This window comes from Urocampus carinirostris, chromosome 1 (genome assembly GCF_059441175.1).
Source record: "Urocampus carinirostris isolate Australia breed hairy pipefish chromosome 1, RoL_Ucar_1.0, whole genome shotgun sequence".
In the NCBI taxonomy this organism is placed as follows: Eukaryota; Metazoa; Chordata; class Actinopteri; order Syngnathiformes; family Syngnathidae; genus Urocampus; species Urocampus carinirostris.
Genome location: NC_142349.1, coordinates 74,312,556 through 74,327,866, shown reverse-complemented (window position 1 = coordinate 74,327,866; position 15,311 = coordinate 74,312,556). Strand labels below are relative to the sequence as shown.

At 45.1% G+C, this 15,311-nt stretch overlaps 2 protein-coding genes across 3 annotated transcripts; one reads left to right on the top strand and one right to left on the bottom strand.

Moving 5' to 3' along the window:
- The first annotated feature begins 260 nt into the window (after nucleotides 1-260).
- Nucleotides 261-2,453, top strand: LOC148376854 (general transcription factor II-I repeat domain-containing protein 2A-like). 2 transcript variants are annotated; one of them, XM_088350721.1, is made up of 2 exons: nucleotides 261-798; nucleotides 961-2,453. In XM_088350721.1, exons 1-2 carry the CDS (start codon nucleotides 564-566, stop codon nucleotides 2,409-2,411), a joined length of 1,686 nt encoding a protein of 561 aa, XP_088206847.1. In that variant the 5' UTR covers nucleotides 261-563; the 3' UTR covers nucleotides 2,412-2,453. The 2 variants fall into 2 exon arrangements, with proteins under 2 accessions (XP_088206847.1, XP_088206838.1); XM_088350712.1 differs by having other exon boundaries at nucleotides 261-1,767; nucleotides 1,837-2,453.
- Nucleotides 2,454-3,147: 694 nt separating this feature from the next.
- On the bottom strand, nucleotides 3,148-14,008 carry klhl18 (kelch-like family member 18). Its single transcript, XM_088350700.1, has 10 exons — nucleotides 13,817-14,008; nucleotides 10,792-10,922; nucleotides 10,581-10,721; nucleotides 10,319-10,517; nucleotides 8,578-8,738; nucleotides 8,378-8,514; nucleotides 8,087-8,309; nucleotides 7,916-8,020; nucleotides 6,639-6,750; nucleotides 3,148-3,843 (listed from the first exon to the last, which is right to left on the bottom strand). Exons 1-10 carry the CDS (start codon nucleotides 13,943-13,945, stop codon nucleotides 3,457-3,459), a joined length of 1,725 nt encoding a protein of 574 aa, XP_088206826.1. The 5' UTR covers nucleotides 13,946-14,008; the 3' UTR covers nucleotides 3,148-3,456.
- Between the last annotated feature and the right edge of the window lie 1,303 nt (nucleotides 14,009-15,311).

The window sequence follows — 15,311 nt, the reverse complement described above, 5'->3', positions numbered from 1 at the left end:
TCATTTGTATCACCTGAGTTGAAGAAGGGACACACCCAGTCCAGGACATGTGGCCCTCAAGACTGGGTTGCCCACTTCTGCTCTTAAAAGTTGTGGCCTAACCAGAACTGATTTTAGTTGTATGAAACATTGACCACAACAGCCAAGCTTGCTGCTAGTCCTACCAACACTGGCGCATCACTAACGGATAGCTACAGCAGCTAACAATCACCAAGCCGCTCTTAATCACATAAGGGTTGCCTGTTGCTTTGTTGTTCCTCTATAGCAGGTGTCACCAACACGGTGCCCGCGGGCACCCGGTCGCCCGCAAGGACCACATGAGTCGCCCGCGGGCCTGTTCCAAAAATAGCACATCTCATAGAGAGCTGCGTCTAAAAATTAATTTTGTTCTGTTGCTATTATTTTTTTAATCACACTTGTATGTATATAGATTTAAAAAATACTATCTTAAAAATACTTTAAGGTTAACGCGCACAATATTTACCTATGGGCAGTAAAGTAGAGCTTGTGGGATGTGGAGAGTAAGCTAGCGGGCGCTGTATGCACTTTCGTACCCCAAAAACATGGCAGAAAAAAGAAAGAAAACGTATCTCTTTCACAGTGAATGGGAAGAGGAGTTCTTTTTTACGACTGTAAAAGAAACCTGCGTGTGTCTGATTTGCGGGACGACCGTGGCGACAGCAAAACGGCACAATGTGGAGAGACATTTCAATACGTGTCACAAAAGCTACCATGATAAATATCCACCTGCAAGCGCCCTACGGGCAGAAAAAGCCCGTGAGCTAAAGACCGCTCTGGGTAAGCAACAGTCTTTTTTTACGAGGCCGGCCAAAAACTCACAAAAAGCAACCGAAGCCTCGTTTAGAGCTACACATTTTCTGATCAAGAAAAAAAAGGCATTTACAGATGGAGAAGTTGTCAAAGAAGCGATGTTATTAATTGCTAACACTGTATTTAAAGACGAGAAAAATGGAAGCGACCTAATCTCCACTCTTTCCGACGTCCAACTGGGGGCATCTACGATGGCAAGACGAGTATCAGCTATGTCCAGTAACTTGGTCGATCAGTTGGAGCAGGATCTGGCGAAGTGCAAGTGGTTTAGCCTCCAGTGCGATGAGTCCGTGGACAGCAGCAGTACAGCGCAGTTATTGGTTTTTATCCGGATGGTGTTTAATGATTTCTCCACAAAAGAAGAACTCCTGACACTACTGCCCTTAAAGACAACTACGAGAGGAGTTGACATTTATAACACGGTGAAGGAGTTTTTCGTGCAGAAAAAGGTGCCATTGGAAAAGCTGGTAGCGGTGACAACAGACGGGGCTCCTGCTATGGTCGGCCGACAGACAGGTTTCATCGCTCACTGTAAACGTGACCCAGACTTCCCCAAATTTCTGCATTACCATTGCATCATTCACCAGCAGGCGTTGTGTGCGAAAGTGATCGGCTTTGGGCACGTGATGACTCCCGTTGTGAAAATCATAAACAACATCCGCTCCAAAGCAAAGCAGCACAGGATTTTCAAGGTACTATTAGAGGAGATGTCAGCAGAATATGGGGACCTACTGCTACACACAGAAATCAGATGGCTCAGCAGAGGACGAGTTTTGCATCGTTTTTTGTCTCTTTTGCGTGAAATCAAAGAGTTCATGCAGTCCAAAGGCGAAGATGTCTCACTGCTAGAGGACACAGAGTGGACACTTGACCTTGCATTTTTGGTGGACATTACTGGGAAATTAAACCTCCTGAACTGCCAGCTGCAAGGCAAAGGTAAGACTGTTGTCGATATGATAAGTGCTTTAAATGCATTTAAAGCCAAAATGAATGCATTCTCTGCAGATTTACAGAGAAAAAAAGTTCTGCACTTTCCCTCTGTGCAGTCAGTGCTGAAAGACAATGCTTCTGCATCTGAGACATTTGAAAAAGTGGCAGAAAAGTACATTGAAGTAATAAACAGACTTGGGCAAGAGTTTGAGAATAGGTTTTGTGACCTTCATCAGCTTGAACCATGTGTGTTCTTCATTTCCAACCCTTTCATGAATGGGGACACAACATGCTTTGCTGAGCAGTTAAGTGCAACGTTCAACTTGGATGCTGGACAGGTGGAGATTGAAATTATAACATTGCAAAATGATCTCCATCTCAAAGCCTACCAGGCTGCACCAAACTTTTGGCGCCTTGTTGACACAGAGAAGTACAGTGGAGTATGCACAGCAGCCATGAAGGTTGCCAGCCTGTTTGGCTCAACCTATCTCTGTGAATCAGCATTTTCTGACATGAACTTCATCAAAAACAAACACAGAACACGCCTCACTGATGCACATCTGAGAGACTCACTCACAGTTGCAGTGTCAAGTTACACACCAGATTACAACACACTGGTGAACAGCATGCAATGCCAGTCTTCCCACTAACCAAGGACGGATACCAGATGTAGTCAGTGACAACATGGTAGTGCCATGGCAAAGTTGATTTAAAATATTGAAGAATTGTGTTCAATTTAAAAGTGTATTCATGACATTTAAAAGTTATAATTTTGTTAAACATAACACAGACTTGGCCATTAGTTCAAAATGTGAAATAAAAAATGTATTACATATTTAAAAATATGTAAGTTGATTTTGTTTAACATTACATAATTGTTAACTTTTTGAAACATGTTGCAACATAGTTCATGATTTGTTAACAGGGCATGTCAGTGGCTTGTGCAAATGGGATATTTTTTGCTAAAATGTAGTGATGTAAGTGATCATCTGAAAATGTAACAAATACTGTGATTAATAGAGATAAAGTGTTGAATATTGATATCTGTTTCCCACCTTGTTGTCATTTTTGATAATCATTGTTAGAAATCATTAACATGATCAGTGTCTTTACATAGGTGAGTATTACTAATCATTATAAATAATGTATAACTAAAGGCAAACTGAGCAAATTTGTTATTTCAGAAGAGCGTATCAAACTGGTAGCCCTTCGTATGATTCAGTAACCGTGAAGTAGCTCTCAGTTTCAAAAAGGTTGGTGACCCCTGCTCTATAGAGTCGTCGCCCGAACAAGAACTATTAGTTAGTCACTGTGGTCAGACTTTCTCCAGGAGGGTTTGTTGGCAACAACAGTTCCTTCAACACTGAGCACATGTATAAGCTAAGCTCAAAGCGTTTCTTTATGTTAGGTTTATTCTTTAGACAAGCTTTATCCGGTCCAAGTTCACATTTTTTCCCACAAGGTTCATCAGGGACAACACAGACACAATTTCCTTGCCAGACATCGCCCGAAAAGGACACTTCTACCTGGAAGCTGTCACCATTGGTGTCCATAACCATGACGGCAAATCCTGCCGCCGGTCGCTACCAACACTGGCGCAATGCTAACAGTTAGCTACAGCGGCTAATGCCACGGTCATCGGCCTCCTCACCCGACAGCGGACCCGCCAGCTGCGACGGGAAGCGAGACGTCCGGTTAGGCGGGCTGCAGCGGGATGCAACCTACGCCCACGCCGCCCTGGTGGCACGCCATGGGCGCCATGAAGGTCCATCGGCCTGTGTCGGGGTTGAACATCTCCACGGAGCCCAGGTTGGTTTGCCCGTCGTAGCCGCCCACGGCATAAAGGCGTCCCGACGCCGCCACCAGGGACACCCGACTGCGCCGCGTGTTCATGGGCGCCAGGTGGCTCCACTGGCCCGAGGCAGAACTGAAGACCTCGGCGCCGCTCAGGAAACCCGAACCGTCGTAGCCGCCCACGGCGTAGAGGTGGCTGCCCAGAGACGCCGCCCCGTGCCGACAACGCTTGTTGGACATTGGCGGCGACGCGTGCCAGCGGTTGGTGTGATGGTTGTAACACTCCACCTGCAAATAAACAATCGTTTAAAAAACAAAAAAGGGACAACAGAGACTGATCATATGTTTAAGCCAGCTCAACAAACTTATGATCAAAAACTCAGGTTGAGTTGACTCAAACGGGGTTGTTAGATTAAGGTTCTCAGATATGAGAAGACTTTAGATTGGAGCTGACATGCTAGGTGGCTTTGACAGTCTTTGCTCGACACCTTTCAAACTAAAAGCACTCTTCCACACATTGAAGCAGTTAGGAACACAATGGCTGTTTTGGCTTATTTGGGTTGTTTTACGGTCAATTTTCATTCAATTTGTGTTGTTCGGCCATATTTAGGTTGTTTTTTTTCCATAATTCCGTAGTTTTTGGGTAGATTCTTTTGTTGTATTTTGGTTGTTTTCTGGTCATTTAAGGTCAGTTTTTGTTTGTGGATGTTTTGGGGGCAATTGTTTTGTTGTTCTAATTATCATAATTGCATCTAATCTCTCATCTCATCAGCCGTACTGCTTATCCTCATTAGGGTCGCGGGGGGGCTGGAGCCCATCCCAGCCATCTCCGGGCAGTGGACACCCTGAACTGGTTGCCAGCCAATCGCAGGGCACACGGGGACAGACAACTCATTCGCTCATTCACACCTAGGGACAATTTGGACCGGCCAATTCACCTGAAATGCATGTTTTTGGAACGTGGGAGGAAACCGAAGTGCCCGGAGGAAACCCACGCAAGCACGGGGAGAACATACTAACTCCGCACAGGAAGTCTGGAGCTGGATTTGAACCCATGACAGGTTCCCATGACATGAACTGTGCCGCACAAGCGCTAACCACTGCGCCGCCGTGCTGCCCTTAATTGCATCTAATGTTTTGTTTTATTTTAATTAATTTAACTTTCATTATATTTATTAATTTTGGGTTGGTTTCTTGTACTAAATTCTATCATAATAATCTGGTAAGTTTTTTGTGTGTTGTTTTTTGGGCCATTCATGTTGAGGTTCTTTGATTACCACACCCTTTAGACAAAAGACATTTCTTTAAAAGGCCCCAGGGGAGGGGACTTTTCTTGTTTTCCTAATGCTGAGTTTTTCCTTGCATGCCGATTTCAGATCAGGGGATGGTGTCATTGTGGACTGTGCAGATATTTTGTGATTCAGGGCGTCACAAATAAATGGAACTTGACTTTAGAACAAGTTATTTGCATCTAGAGCGCTCATCTTGGGATCAAGAGATCGCAGGTTTGATTCCCGGCTCCTACGTGTTAGATGTCAAAGTGTCCTTGGGCAAGACACTGAATCCCTAATGCCCCCAATAAGAAGGTAAGCGCCTTGCATGGCTGCATGGCCGCTATTGGTGTGCGAGTCTGTGTGTGAATGGGTAAGTGTGAAGCACATTGTAAAGCGCTTTGGGAGGTCTTCATTGACTTGAAAATGGCTATATAAATGCAGACCATTTACCATCTTCATGAGTTAAGGTAAATTATCTCCTGTTCTCCTTTCAAGTACAAAATCCATTGATTTATTATTTACTTATTTTGAGTGTCTACTTATTACCGTATTTTCCGCACTATAGGGCGTACCGGGTTACAGGGCGCACCCCCAAAAAATAGTTTTTGGTCCTATACCTTCCATAGATAAGGCGCACCGGATTATAAGGCGCTACAATGGGAACGTGGACAAAACAGTCAGATGATTCAGTCCAACTGATTACCCCCTTAACATTCCCAAAGCTTGCAAAGAAGCAAATACGTGTCGTAGACACGTGCGGATGCGGTGTCCGTACGATGTCACTTAAATGCGTAATTTCAAATATCATTCGGAAGGGTGAAGTCTTGGGATTCAAGAAATGCCAAACATTTCTATGTTTCTATTTTCTTTTTCGCTCACAACTTTACTGTGCATATGACAATAAACACTTGGAATTGAGTTGAATTCACTCAACTCATCACAGCGACATCAAGATCGTTCTAAAACAAAACACCGGGAAAATATAAAGCCGCATAACTCACCTAAGTTCTCACATTCAATAATGATACGCAATCATGGTCTTCTTACAACCGTGAGTGAAGTAAATCCAGGAGAGTAGAATATTTACAAATACAGACTAATGAAACATGTTTCTTTATGGCGTACTTTAGCAAGCTTGCTACGCCATTGCTAAACTCGGCCGATTGCAGGGTTTGTTTTGGCCATCTAGCCAATCCGAGGCTCCGAATACCTTCAGCCAATAGCGATCGATTTAACGGATGATTGACACATCTTTTTCGGCCGATTGCAGGGTTTGTTTTGGCCCTCTAGCCAATCCGAGGCTCTGAATAACTTCAGCCAATAGCGATCGATTTAACGTATGATTGACACATTGGTTAGCCAATGAAACGCCGGTATATAAATCCCAGCATACACCGCGGACTTGCTACGCCATTGCTAAACTCGGCCGATTGCAGGGTTTGTTTTGGCCATCTAGCCAATCCGAGGCGCCGAATAACTTCAGCCAATAGTGATCGATTCAAATGATGATTGACACATTGGTTAGCCAATGAAACGCCGGTATATAAATCCCAGCATACACCGCGGACTACTCCACGTTCGGGGTAAAATCGAGTCGGCGGCTGTTGAGTAAGTTGCGAGACCTTGCGAATTTAATATTGAGCCATATATAAGGCGCACCGTGTTATAAGGCGCATGGTCAGCTTTTGAAAAAAATTAAGACTTTTAGGTGCGCCTTATAGTGCGGAAAATACGGTAATTTGGTAATTTTTTGTACTGGTTTTGCATTTTTGGTCTCCACTAAAGTTTAGACTTAAAAAGATGACTGACAGTGTTGAAGATCTGTAAACCGTCGTGTCCGCCAGACACAAAGATGCGCCCGTCAAAGACGGTGACTCCGGCGGCGCTCCGACTAGCACTCATCTCAGTCACCACCGACCACCTAAGGAAAAAATAATAACAACAAAGAACTGATAAGGGCAACATTCAGGTAGTGGCGGCCACGTCATAGGGTGTCAAGAAGCAGAGATGACGGCCGACGACTGCCAATAAAAGAACTGTTAAACAAAGCTCTACAAGATTTTGCTGGCCGAAACAATCATCCCCACCTGCCTGAGGTCTGCCACAAGTCATCCCTATCCCCAAAAGTCACCTGAATCCAGCCTCAGGGACTAACGCTCTATCACCTTCACACCCATTATTATCAATTCCCAGAGACTGGTCTTCACCTGGGGACTTGACCTACATCATTTTTCATACAGGGCCAACAAATCCATGGAAGACGTAATTGCCAGAGCCCTGCACAAACTGCTAAGCCACTTGGAAAGACAGCACAGCTATGCCAGGATGCTCTTTGTGAATTATAGTTTGGCTTTTAACACGATCATACTGGACATAAATGATCACAAAACTGGACAACCTACGCTTCCCCGCCTCACATGCAGCTGGATCAAGGACTTTTTGACCAACAGGCCTTAGACTATTGACTTGGTTCTACCATCCCAGAGCACTTAAGTCACCACAGGGCTGCGTCAAAAGCCCTGAGCTGTATTGCCTCTTCACCTACAACTGCAAAGTGGCCTATGAAGACCACCTCAGGCTAAACTCACAAAGCAACGAGGCAGCCTACAAAGAGGAGGTCCAACCTACTTCTCTGAAAAGCCCTGTAAACACAAAAATGAAGATCATCCTGGACTTCAGGAGGAACAGGAGTGAACCATCCCGCTTTGACACCAACAGCGAGTGTGTGGAAAGGGTCCAACATTCAATTTCCTGGGGGTCCTATTGCTTGATGATCCCTTCAGGACAGCCAACATCACAAACATAAAATAGTCCCACTAGCGTCTACACTTCCTGAGGATCCCCAGGAGGAAACAAATGAGACAGGAAGCTGGCGCTGGCTTTGTAAAGCTCATCCATCGAGAGCCTACTGACATACTGTGTTTCTGTCTGCTACAAGAGTTACACTAAAGTGGACAGAAGGATGCTGCAAAGACAGTGAAAGCAGCACACCATATCATTGCCTGCCCTCTCCCCTCGCTGATGAACTTTTACTCCATTCCAAATTCCCAAACGTTGAGTTAAGCTTCCCTCGAACAACACCTCACCTGTCTGCTTGCGGTGAGTATCGCTCCACAGAGTTGAGTGAAGATTTTCCATCATAGCCCCCGCAAACATAGATGTGGCCGTCCATCACTACTGTTCCCATTGCGCTAAAAAAACAACAACAGCTGTTACACATGGGGAATCAAAAACAAAAATTGGTTGGCTCTGCCCACCTGCGTTGGCTGTTCATACTGGCCACACGGGTCCAAGCATCTGTTTGTGGGTCATAAACCTCCACGGTGCTGAGCCGCGATTGGCCGTCATAGCCGCCGATGGCGTAGAGCAGCCCATTGACCACGGCCACGCCCACACGGCTGCGCGCCGTCCGCATGGCTTGGCAGCGTTCCCAAAGGTTGCACACTGGGTCGAAAACCTCCACTAGGTTCAGGGAGTCCCCTGCGGGGGCGCACGGGTTTGTGTCTTTGACCAAAAGACAGACGGGCACATTTGTTCTGTCGTCTTACCTGAGCTGTTGAGTCCTCCTACGGCGTAGATGAGTGCCAGGATGGAGGTGCAGCACCTCTGTCGTGTCTTGAAGGCGGGCAGGTGAAGACAGCGCTCCGACATCAGGTGGAAGTCTTTGGCCTCGTCCAGGAGGTCCCTGCCATCAGGGAGGTCAGATATCGGGGCTCAAGGTCGAGTCTCCGTCGCCATTTTGTCCCACCTGCATTTGTGGCAGACGCGGACCAGTTCTTCCTGCTGGACTCGCTCTGTCAGGAAGCGAGGGCGGCAAAGGGGCAGTCGGACCTTGGAAAGTAGCTCAGGCAAAATCGGAACCCGCTTGGTGCGGTCGTGGTGAACCCATGACAGCGCTGCCTCAAACACCTTGACAAAAAAAATGGAATCAATGAATTGCGGCAAGGCCCGCCCATAATAGGCTAGTGATGGGAATTTCCCCATTAGCACTTACTCATGGAGATGAAATATTTAGCACATACGCAAGATATTTCAACTTTTTCCAACCACAAATTAGGCAAAGTCCTCAATTTCTGCATACACATCTAACAGCAGTCGAACTTATCCATCTATAAAGCTCCATTTGGGATGGGCTCCAGCACCCCCGCGACCCTACTGAGGATAAGCGGTGCAGATAATGGATGAATGGATGGATGGAACATGGCAACCACCAATGACGCCAGCACAAAGATAATTCCTTACATCTGTGTAGCAATCTGGCACAGTGAAATGAAATGATCTGGATTTATATAGCGCTTTTCAAGTCAATGACTTCCCAAAGCGCTTTACATTGTGCTTCACATTTCCCAATAGCGGCCGTGATCTGTGCAGCCATGTAAGGCGCTAACCTGCTTATTGGGGGTAATTGGGGGTTCAATGTCTTACCCAAGGACACTTCGACATGTAACACGGACAAGCCGGGATTCGAACTGTGATCCCTTAATCCTAAAACGATCGCTCTACCTCCTGAGCTACTGCCGCTACAGTGTGGTCGGCAGATAGTAAATATACAGTGGGACCTCGCTACTTCGCGGTTCGACATTCGCGGCTTCAGAGCTTCGCGGTCTGTAATGGTTAAAAAAAAAAATATATATATATATATATATATATATATATATATATTTTTTTTTTTTTGAAGGGGCGTCGCTGCTTTGCAGATTTTCACTTTTTGCGGGTTTTTTTGGCGGAACGTCAGCAGACGTGGGATAAGGCAGCCGGCTGGATGGGACAGGGGGGCGGCGCTCACTACCAGGCCGCACGACGGAGCGAGTTCGGCGGACGCGGCGTCACCCTAATAAGAATAAGCGGTGCAGATAATGAGATGAAATTTTTTTTTTTGGGAAGGGGCGTCGCTACTTTGCAGATTTTCACTTTTAGCGGGTGGTTTTGGTCCCCATTAACCGGGTCTAAAAAATAATAAATAAAAAAAATAATATATATATTCTTTTTTTCTTTTTGAAGGGTCGTCGCTACTTCGCAGTTTTTCACTTTTTGCGGGTGGTTTTGTTCCCAATTAACCGGGTCTAAAAAATAAAAAATAATATATATTATTTTTTTCTTTTTTAAGGTGCGCCGCTACTTCGCGGATTTTCACTTATCGCGGGTGGTTTTGGTCCCCATTAACCGCGATAACCGAGGTCTTACTGTATGCTCGTTTTTGTCATCGCTTATGTTGCAATAGTCGCCATCTTAAACAGTCAGATAATCCGAAAACATGACATAAACAACTTGTAGTATAACTGTGGGGCACCGCGCCATTGGCGTTCCATAGCCAATCGTGTCGAGGCAGAATTCCCCACGCCATTGGTGTCATGTATCTGGGGCCTTTACATCGTTTGGCTAGCACAGAGCGCCTACATTAATGGACCAGAAAGTGGTCAAAAAACCAGTCCTGTGTTCTTCAACTAGCGTCAAAAAAAAATGTACTTTTAATTACAAACGATATATACCTGCTCCTCGCTTTTGACGTTGAGCTGGTCGGAGGCGAGCAGGTCGAGCAGCTGTTCGGTCCCGAGGGCGAGGAACTCGTCCGACTGCGCCACCTCCTGAAAATGGCGCTGCAGGAATTCGTTGGCCGAGTCGTAGAGGGCGGCGCACATCATAGTCTCGGCGAACTGACGTACGCCCAAGCAGTTCTTGGGATGCAACCTGAGGAAGAGGTCCATCACTGCATCTGTCCATTCGTCCGTCCGTCCTTAATGAGCTCCTCACCTGTCCTGCAGGAAGGAGCAGCAAGCGTCTTTGACGTTCTGCAGTTGCAGGAAGCTGGAGCCAATCAGAAGGGCTTGCACGTTCTGCTGGTCGATGGCCACGTGGCCGCTGTATGCAAAGTTGATCAGCGCCTCCAGAGCGCTGCTCGCAAAGACAAAACAAGAGGGGCTTTTGCTGAAGGGCTTCGAGCACAGTTTGCTAGGAGACCTACCTGGGATCCATTCCTTGCATGAGGATCTCATCCTGCTTGCACTCCACCATGCCGTTGGTGAACATGGCGTGAAAGTAAGGGATGGAGGCTGCTAGCACGATACGGTGGGCGCTGAATTTGTGCTCGCCTGCCTGAGAAGCACCACACCAAGAAAAGTATTTTGTAATTAGAATCGTTTCTATCATCATTGATAAAGACGTAGTGAATAATGCACTACCTCATTCAATATTCACTGTTGAGATTTCAATTTTTCACCCACAAATCAAGCAATCCTAAACTTAGGCCAGGCTCCAAGCATTACCATTTACCCTGACATTCTTTATATCGGATTTTACTCTATTACATGTTTATCCTGAATTGTTATGTTTAATCTTGTTAAAAATGTTCACTTTGTTGCTATCAATGACAATAAAGACGATTCAAATTCTAATAGGATTTGAACAGCAGTGAAATATAGCTACTGAACAGTCCTTTCAGTATCATTGGAGAGTGCAATCGTTGGAGTTTCCTATACTCTTCATGGAACGATGACAAGCACATGCAATTCGGTCTGTTACCACAGTAACCACAAATGACAACAAGACAAAAAGACAACTTTTCATGGAACAAGTCATATTTATTTGTACAGCCCTTTATCACAAAAAGTTTCAAAGAACTGCACAGACCACAGATTATTGCAAACCATAGACTATTATTACACCATCCCCTGATCTGCAACCTACATGAGGGCAAGGCAAAACTCAAAAACCTCAACATGAGGAAAATGAAGACACCTTGAGAAGGGACAGCCTCAACAAGGTTAGATAGTCTTATTAGTCTTAATTGTCATTGAACACAACAGTGTTTACAACCAAATTTGACAGGGCACTCTAAGATTAACATGTAAAGAGTAAACAAAATCAAAGGAATTTCAAGTGAAGTCACATTTATTTGACAGGATAAAAAGGCAAAAATCTGTTACAAATACTGTCTAAATGCCCCCAGTTTATTCGAGCACATCTAAGAGAGACATATTTGTGGATGGGCTACAACGCAGCTTGACATGCTGCAATAATGATTTCGATAGCGTCAGCCAGTAGAATATTTTGAATTTACGGACACCTCCTTTAATGAAGGATCAATATGAAAAAAAGACTGAAAAAAGTAAAAAGAAACATGAACGTGAACAATGCAGCATCGGAAATCCTCCTGTCAGAAGAGTTATTGACCGATCAATACAAATATGTACAAAGGGTGATGCTTCTGGTAGCAAAGAAAATGATCACAGGTTCCTGGTTGAAACCAAAACCTCCTGACATAAAACAATGGAGAGACAAATTAAAGCAAATTTATATTATCGGAAAATCACTGCAAGACTTCAACTGAAACTAGATCATTTTGAGAAAAGATGGTAGCCTATCACACAAACTTTACTTGATGTCTTAACACCTCACCTTTTATTTTATTATCATTTTTTGTTGTTGGTTATTTTGTTACGTACGGTAATGTCATTTTTTATATTTTTCTCGATTGTGTTGTTCGTGTTGCTGTATGGTGGGTGACTCAACCCTCTGTCGAATTGTGTGTAATAAAAAGTTACCAAAAAGTTAGTAAAAAGAAAAAAATGAATTGATAACTTCTGTCTAATTGTTTTTGCTTCGTTATGTTATGTTTGAAATAAAAGTTTTCATTAAGATGGTGAATTCTCATTTTCTTGGTAATAAAAGAGCTTACGTTTGAGAACAATATTTATTTATCATCTATGACTACTTGAAATGTTTGGTTGGATCCCCTAACCTCGTAGGGGAACCACTTCCTGTGGTGGATCTTGGGCAAGTAATGCCTGGTGGCCCATCCCTCTTCAGACCAATGACTTAATTAATATTTGATGGAGTGAAAGATGATTATATGTGGTTGTTGAGCGAAAGGAAGAGGGATAAGATCCTCTGGGTGCCGAGCATCCCCAAAGCTCTGAACCTAGCTCAGGCCGTAGAGTGCTCGTCTTGGGATCAAGAGATCGCAGGTTCGATTCCTGGCTCCTCTGTGTTATAGTTCGAAGAGTCCTTGGGCAAGACACTGAACCCCTAATGCCCCCAATAAGCAGGTAGGTGCCTTGCATGGCTGCTACTGGTGTGCGAGTGTGTGTGTGAATGGATAAGTGTCAAGCACATTGTAAAGCACTTTGGGAGGTCTTCATTGACTTTAAAAGCGCTATAGAAATGCAGACCATTTACCATGCCTGACTGGAAGAATGCAAACACTGAAGAAGCATGGCTGACTCCCTATCGGCGTGTGAATGGGTGTGAAGTATATTGTGAAGTCCTTATGGGGGTCTTCAGCGGCTAGTTAAAGCGCTATATACATGCAGTCAATTTACCATTTAATAGAAGCTCTTGGGTCAAATTGGGGGGGCAGCACGGCGGCGCAGTGGTTAGCGCTTGTGCGGCACAGTTCATGTCATGGGAACCTGTCGTGGGTTCAAATCCAGCTCCAGACTTCCTGTGCGGAGTTTGTATGTTCTCCCCGTGCTTGCGTGGGTTTCCTCCGGGCACTCCGGTTTCCTCCCACGTTCCAAAAACATGCATTTCAGGTGAATTGGTCGGTCCAAATTGTCCCTAGGTGTGAATGAGCGAATGCGTTGTCTGTCCCTGTGTGCCCTGCGATTGGCTGGCAACCAGTTCAGGGTGTCCCCTGCCCACTGCCCGGAGATGGCTGGGATGGGCTCCAGCCCCCCGCGACCCTAATGAGGATAAGCGGTACGGCTGATGAGATGAGATGAGATGGGTCACATTGGAAAAGTGACGGATGTTGGACCGGCTCGGTTCTTTTTAATCAAACACGCGTCAGGTGACAACCTGACGGCGGCTCGTTTAGCCGCATCGCAATGGCATCTTTTTAAAAATGAAAAATTATCAACATCGCCCCTAGCCGGATAATAAAATGTAATCCGCCGTTAATTCTATTGCGCGTGAGCTCAGCATTAAAGGCTAGCTTCTCTCGGCTAGCTTAGCTATGCTAGCAGCTGTCTTGTATCCGGAAGCGCTACCTTGAGGGTGACGTCGCAGAGTTTCCCCTGTCGCCGAATTTCCTCCATGACGACGTAGCCTCGAGGTGGCAAGTCGTGGACCGAGAAATGGACCAAATCTTCCAGCTCCTCGCAGACAAGCTCGCCCATCCTCAGCGGCGCACACTCACTGACAAGCGCTCCCAGCCGCCGTAGACCTGTTGCTTACGTCACTTCCGGCTAAGTGCCGGAAGACCGGAAGTCTCTTCAAGTTCAATTAAACTCATTCAAGGTGGCAAATGGACGCGCGTCAAGTTTTGGGGGGTAAAATTCAAGATATTTTTATGCAAGTCACTCCACATATTTCTTGAAAAGTTGATTCTGATTCTAGATTTTGCTAAGCACCTAAACACAATCGGCTTAATTCTTGTAGTGTTAAAACAGGTGTCGAACTCATTTAAGCTCGGAGGGCGCACGGTAGAAAAAAAACGGGGGCTTGACTAGTGGATGAGAGCGAACGGGAATTTAAAAAAAAAAAAAAGGGGGGGGGGGGGGAAGAGTAAAAATGCAAAGAGATGGAGAAATAAGAAAAGGAGAGAAGAAAAAGACTGGCGATGAACTCAGATACTTCACTGTTGCTGGACCTTAGTCCTGCCTTTTGACACACTGGAACAAAATATCTTACTAGAACGCTTGGAAAAATGGATTGGTCCTACCTCTCAGATAGGACGCACTGTGTTCAATAGGGTGAAATAACATTGAGCCCTTTAGTGTTACCTGTGGTGTTCCGCAGGGTTCAGTACTTGGCCCCCTTCTTTTCAGCATTTACATGCTTCCATGAGGCGATATTATTCGCAGGTATAATATCAGTTTCCATTGCTACGCAGATGACACTCAACTACATCTTCCGATGGAGGAATCTGCCACACTAAACTGTGGAAATTTGAAGGCCTGCCTCACTGAGATAAAAGAATGAATGTCACTCAACTTCTTGCGCCTTAACTCTGAAAAGACCGAAATGTTGGTTATTGGTCCATCTAAATGTCGTGACTTGTTCTCAAAAACTGCTCTGAACATTGAAAAATATATCACCCAGACTGACTCAGTCAAAAATTTAGGTGTCACATTTGACCCCAATCAGTCCTTTCAAACACTCGTTGAGAATATTACAAGAACATCGCCTTAATATTGCTAAATTCGCCCTATCCCGTCTCAGTCGGATGCGGAGAATATAATTCGCGCGTTTGTTACCTCCCATCTCGATGACTGTAATGCACTACTACTAGCCTTCGCTCTGAAAAAGCTGGTCTACTAGTAATCCCAAGAGCCAAGAAGAAATCCGCTGGTTCGAGAGCATTCTCCATTCGAGCCCTGGTGCCGTGGAATGCTCTTCCCCTGAGATTTGATCTGCAACCTCAGTGGAAATGTTTAAATCTAAGCTTAAAACACACTTCTATTCTACAGCATATGAATGATGTTGACCTCAGGAAGCTGACAACCGGACATTCAGTTATTACAGATATTTCATGTTAATGAT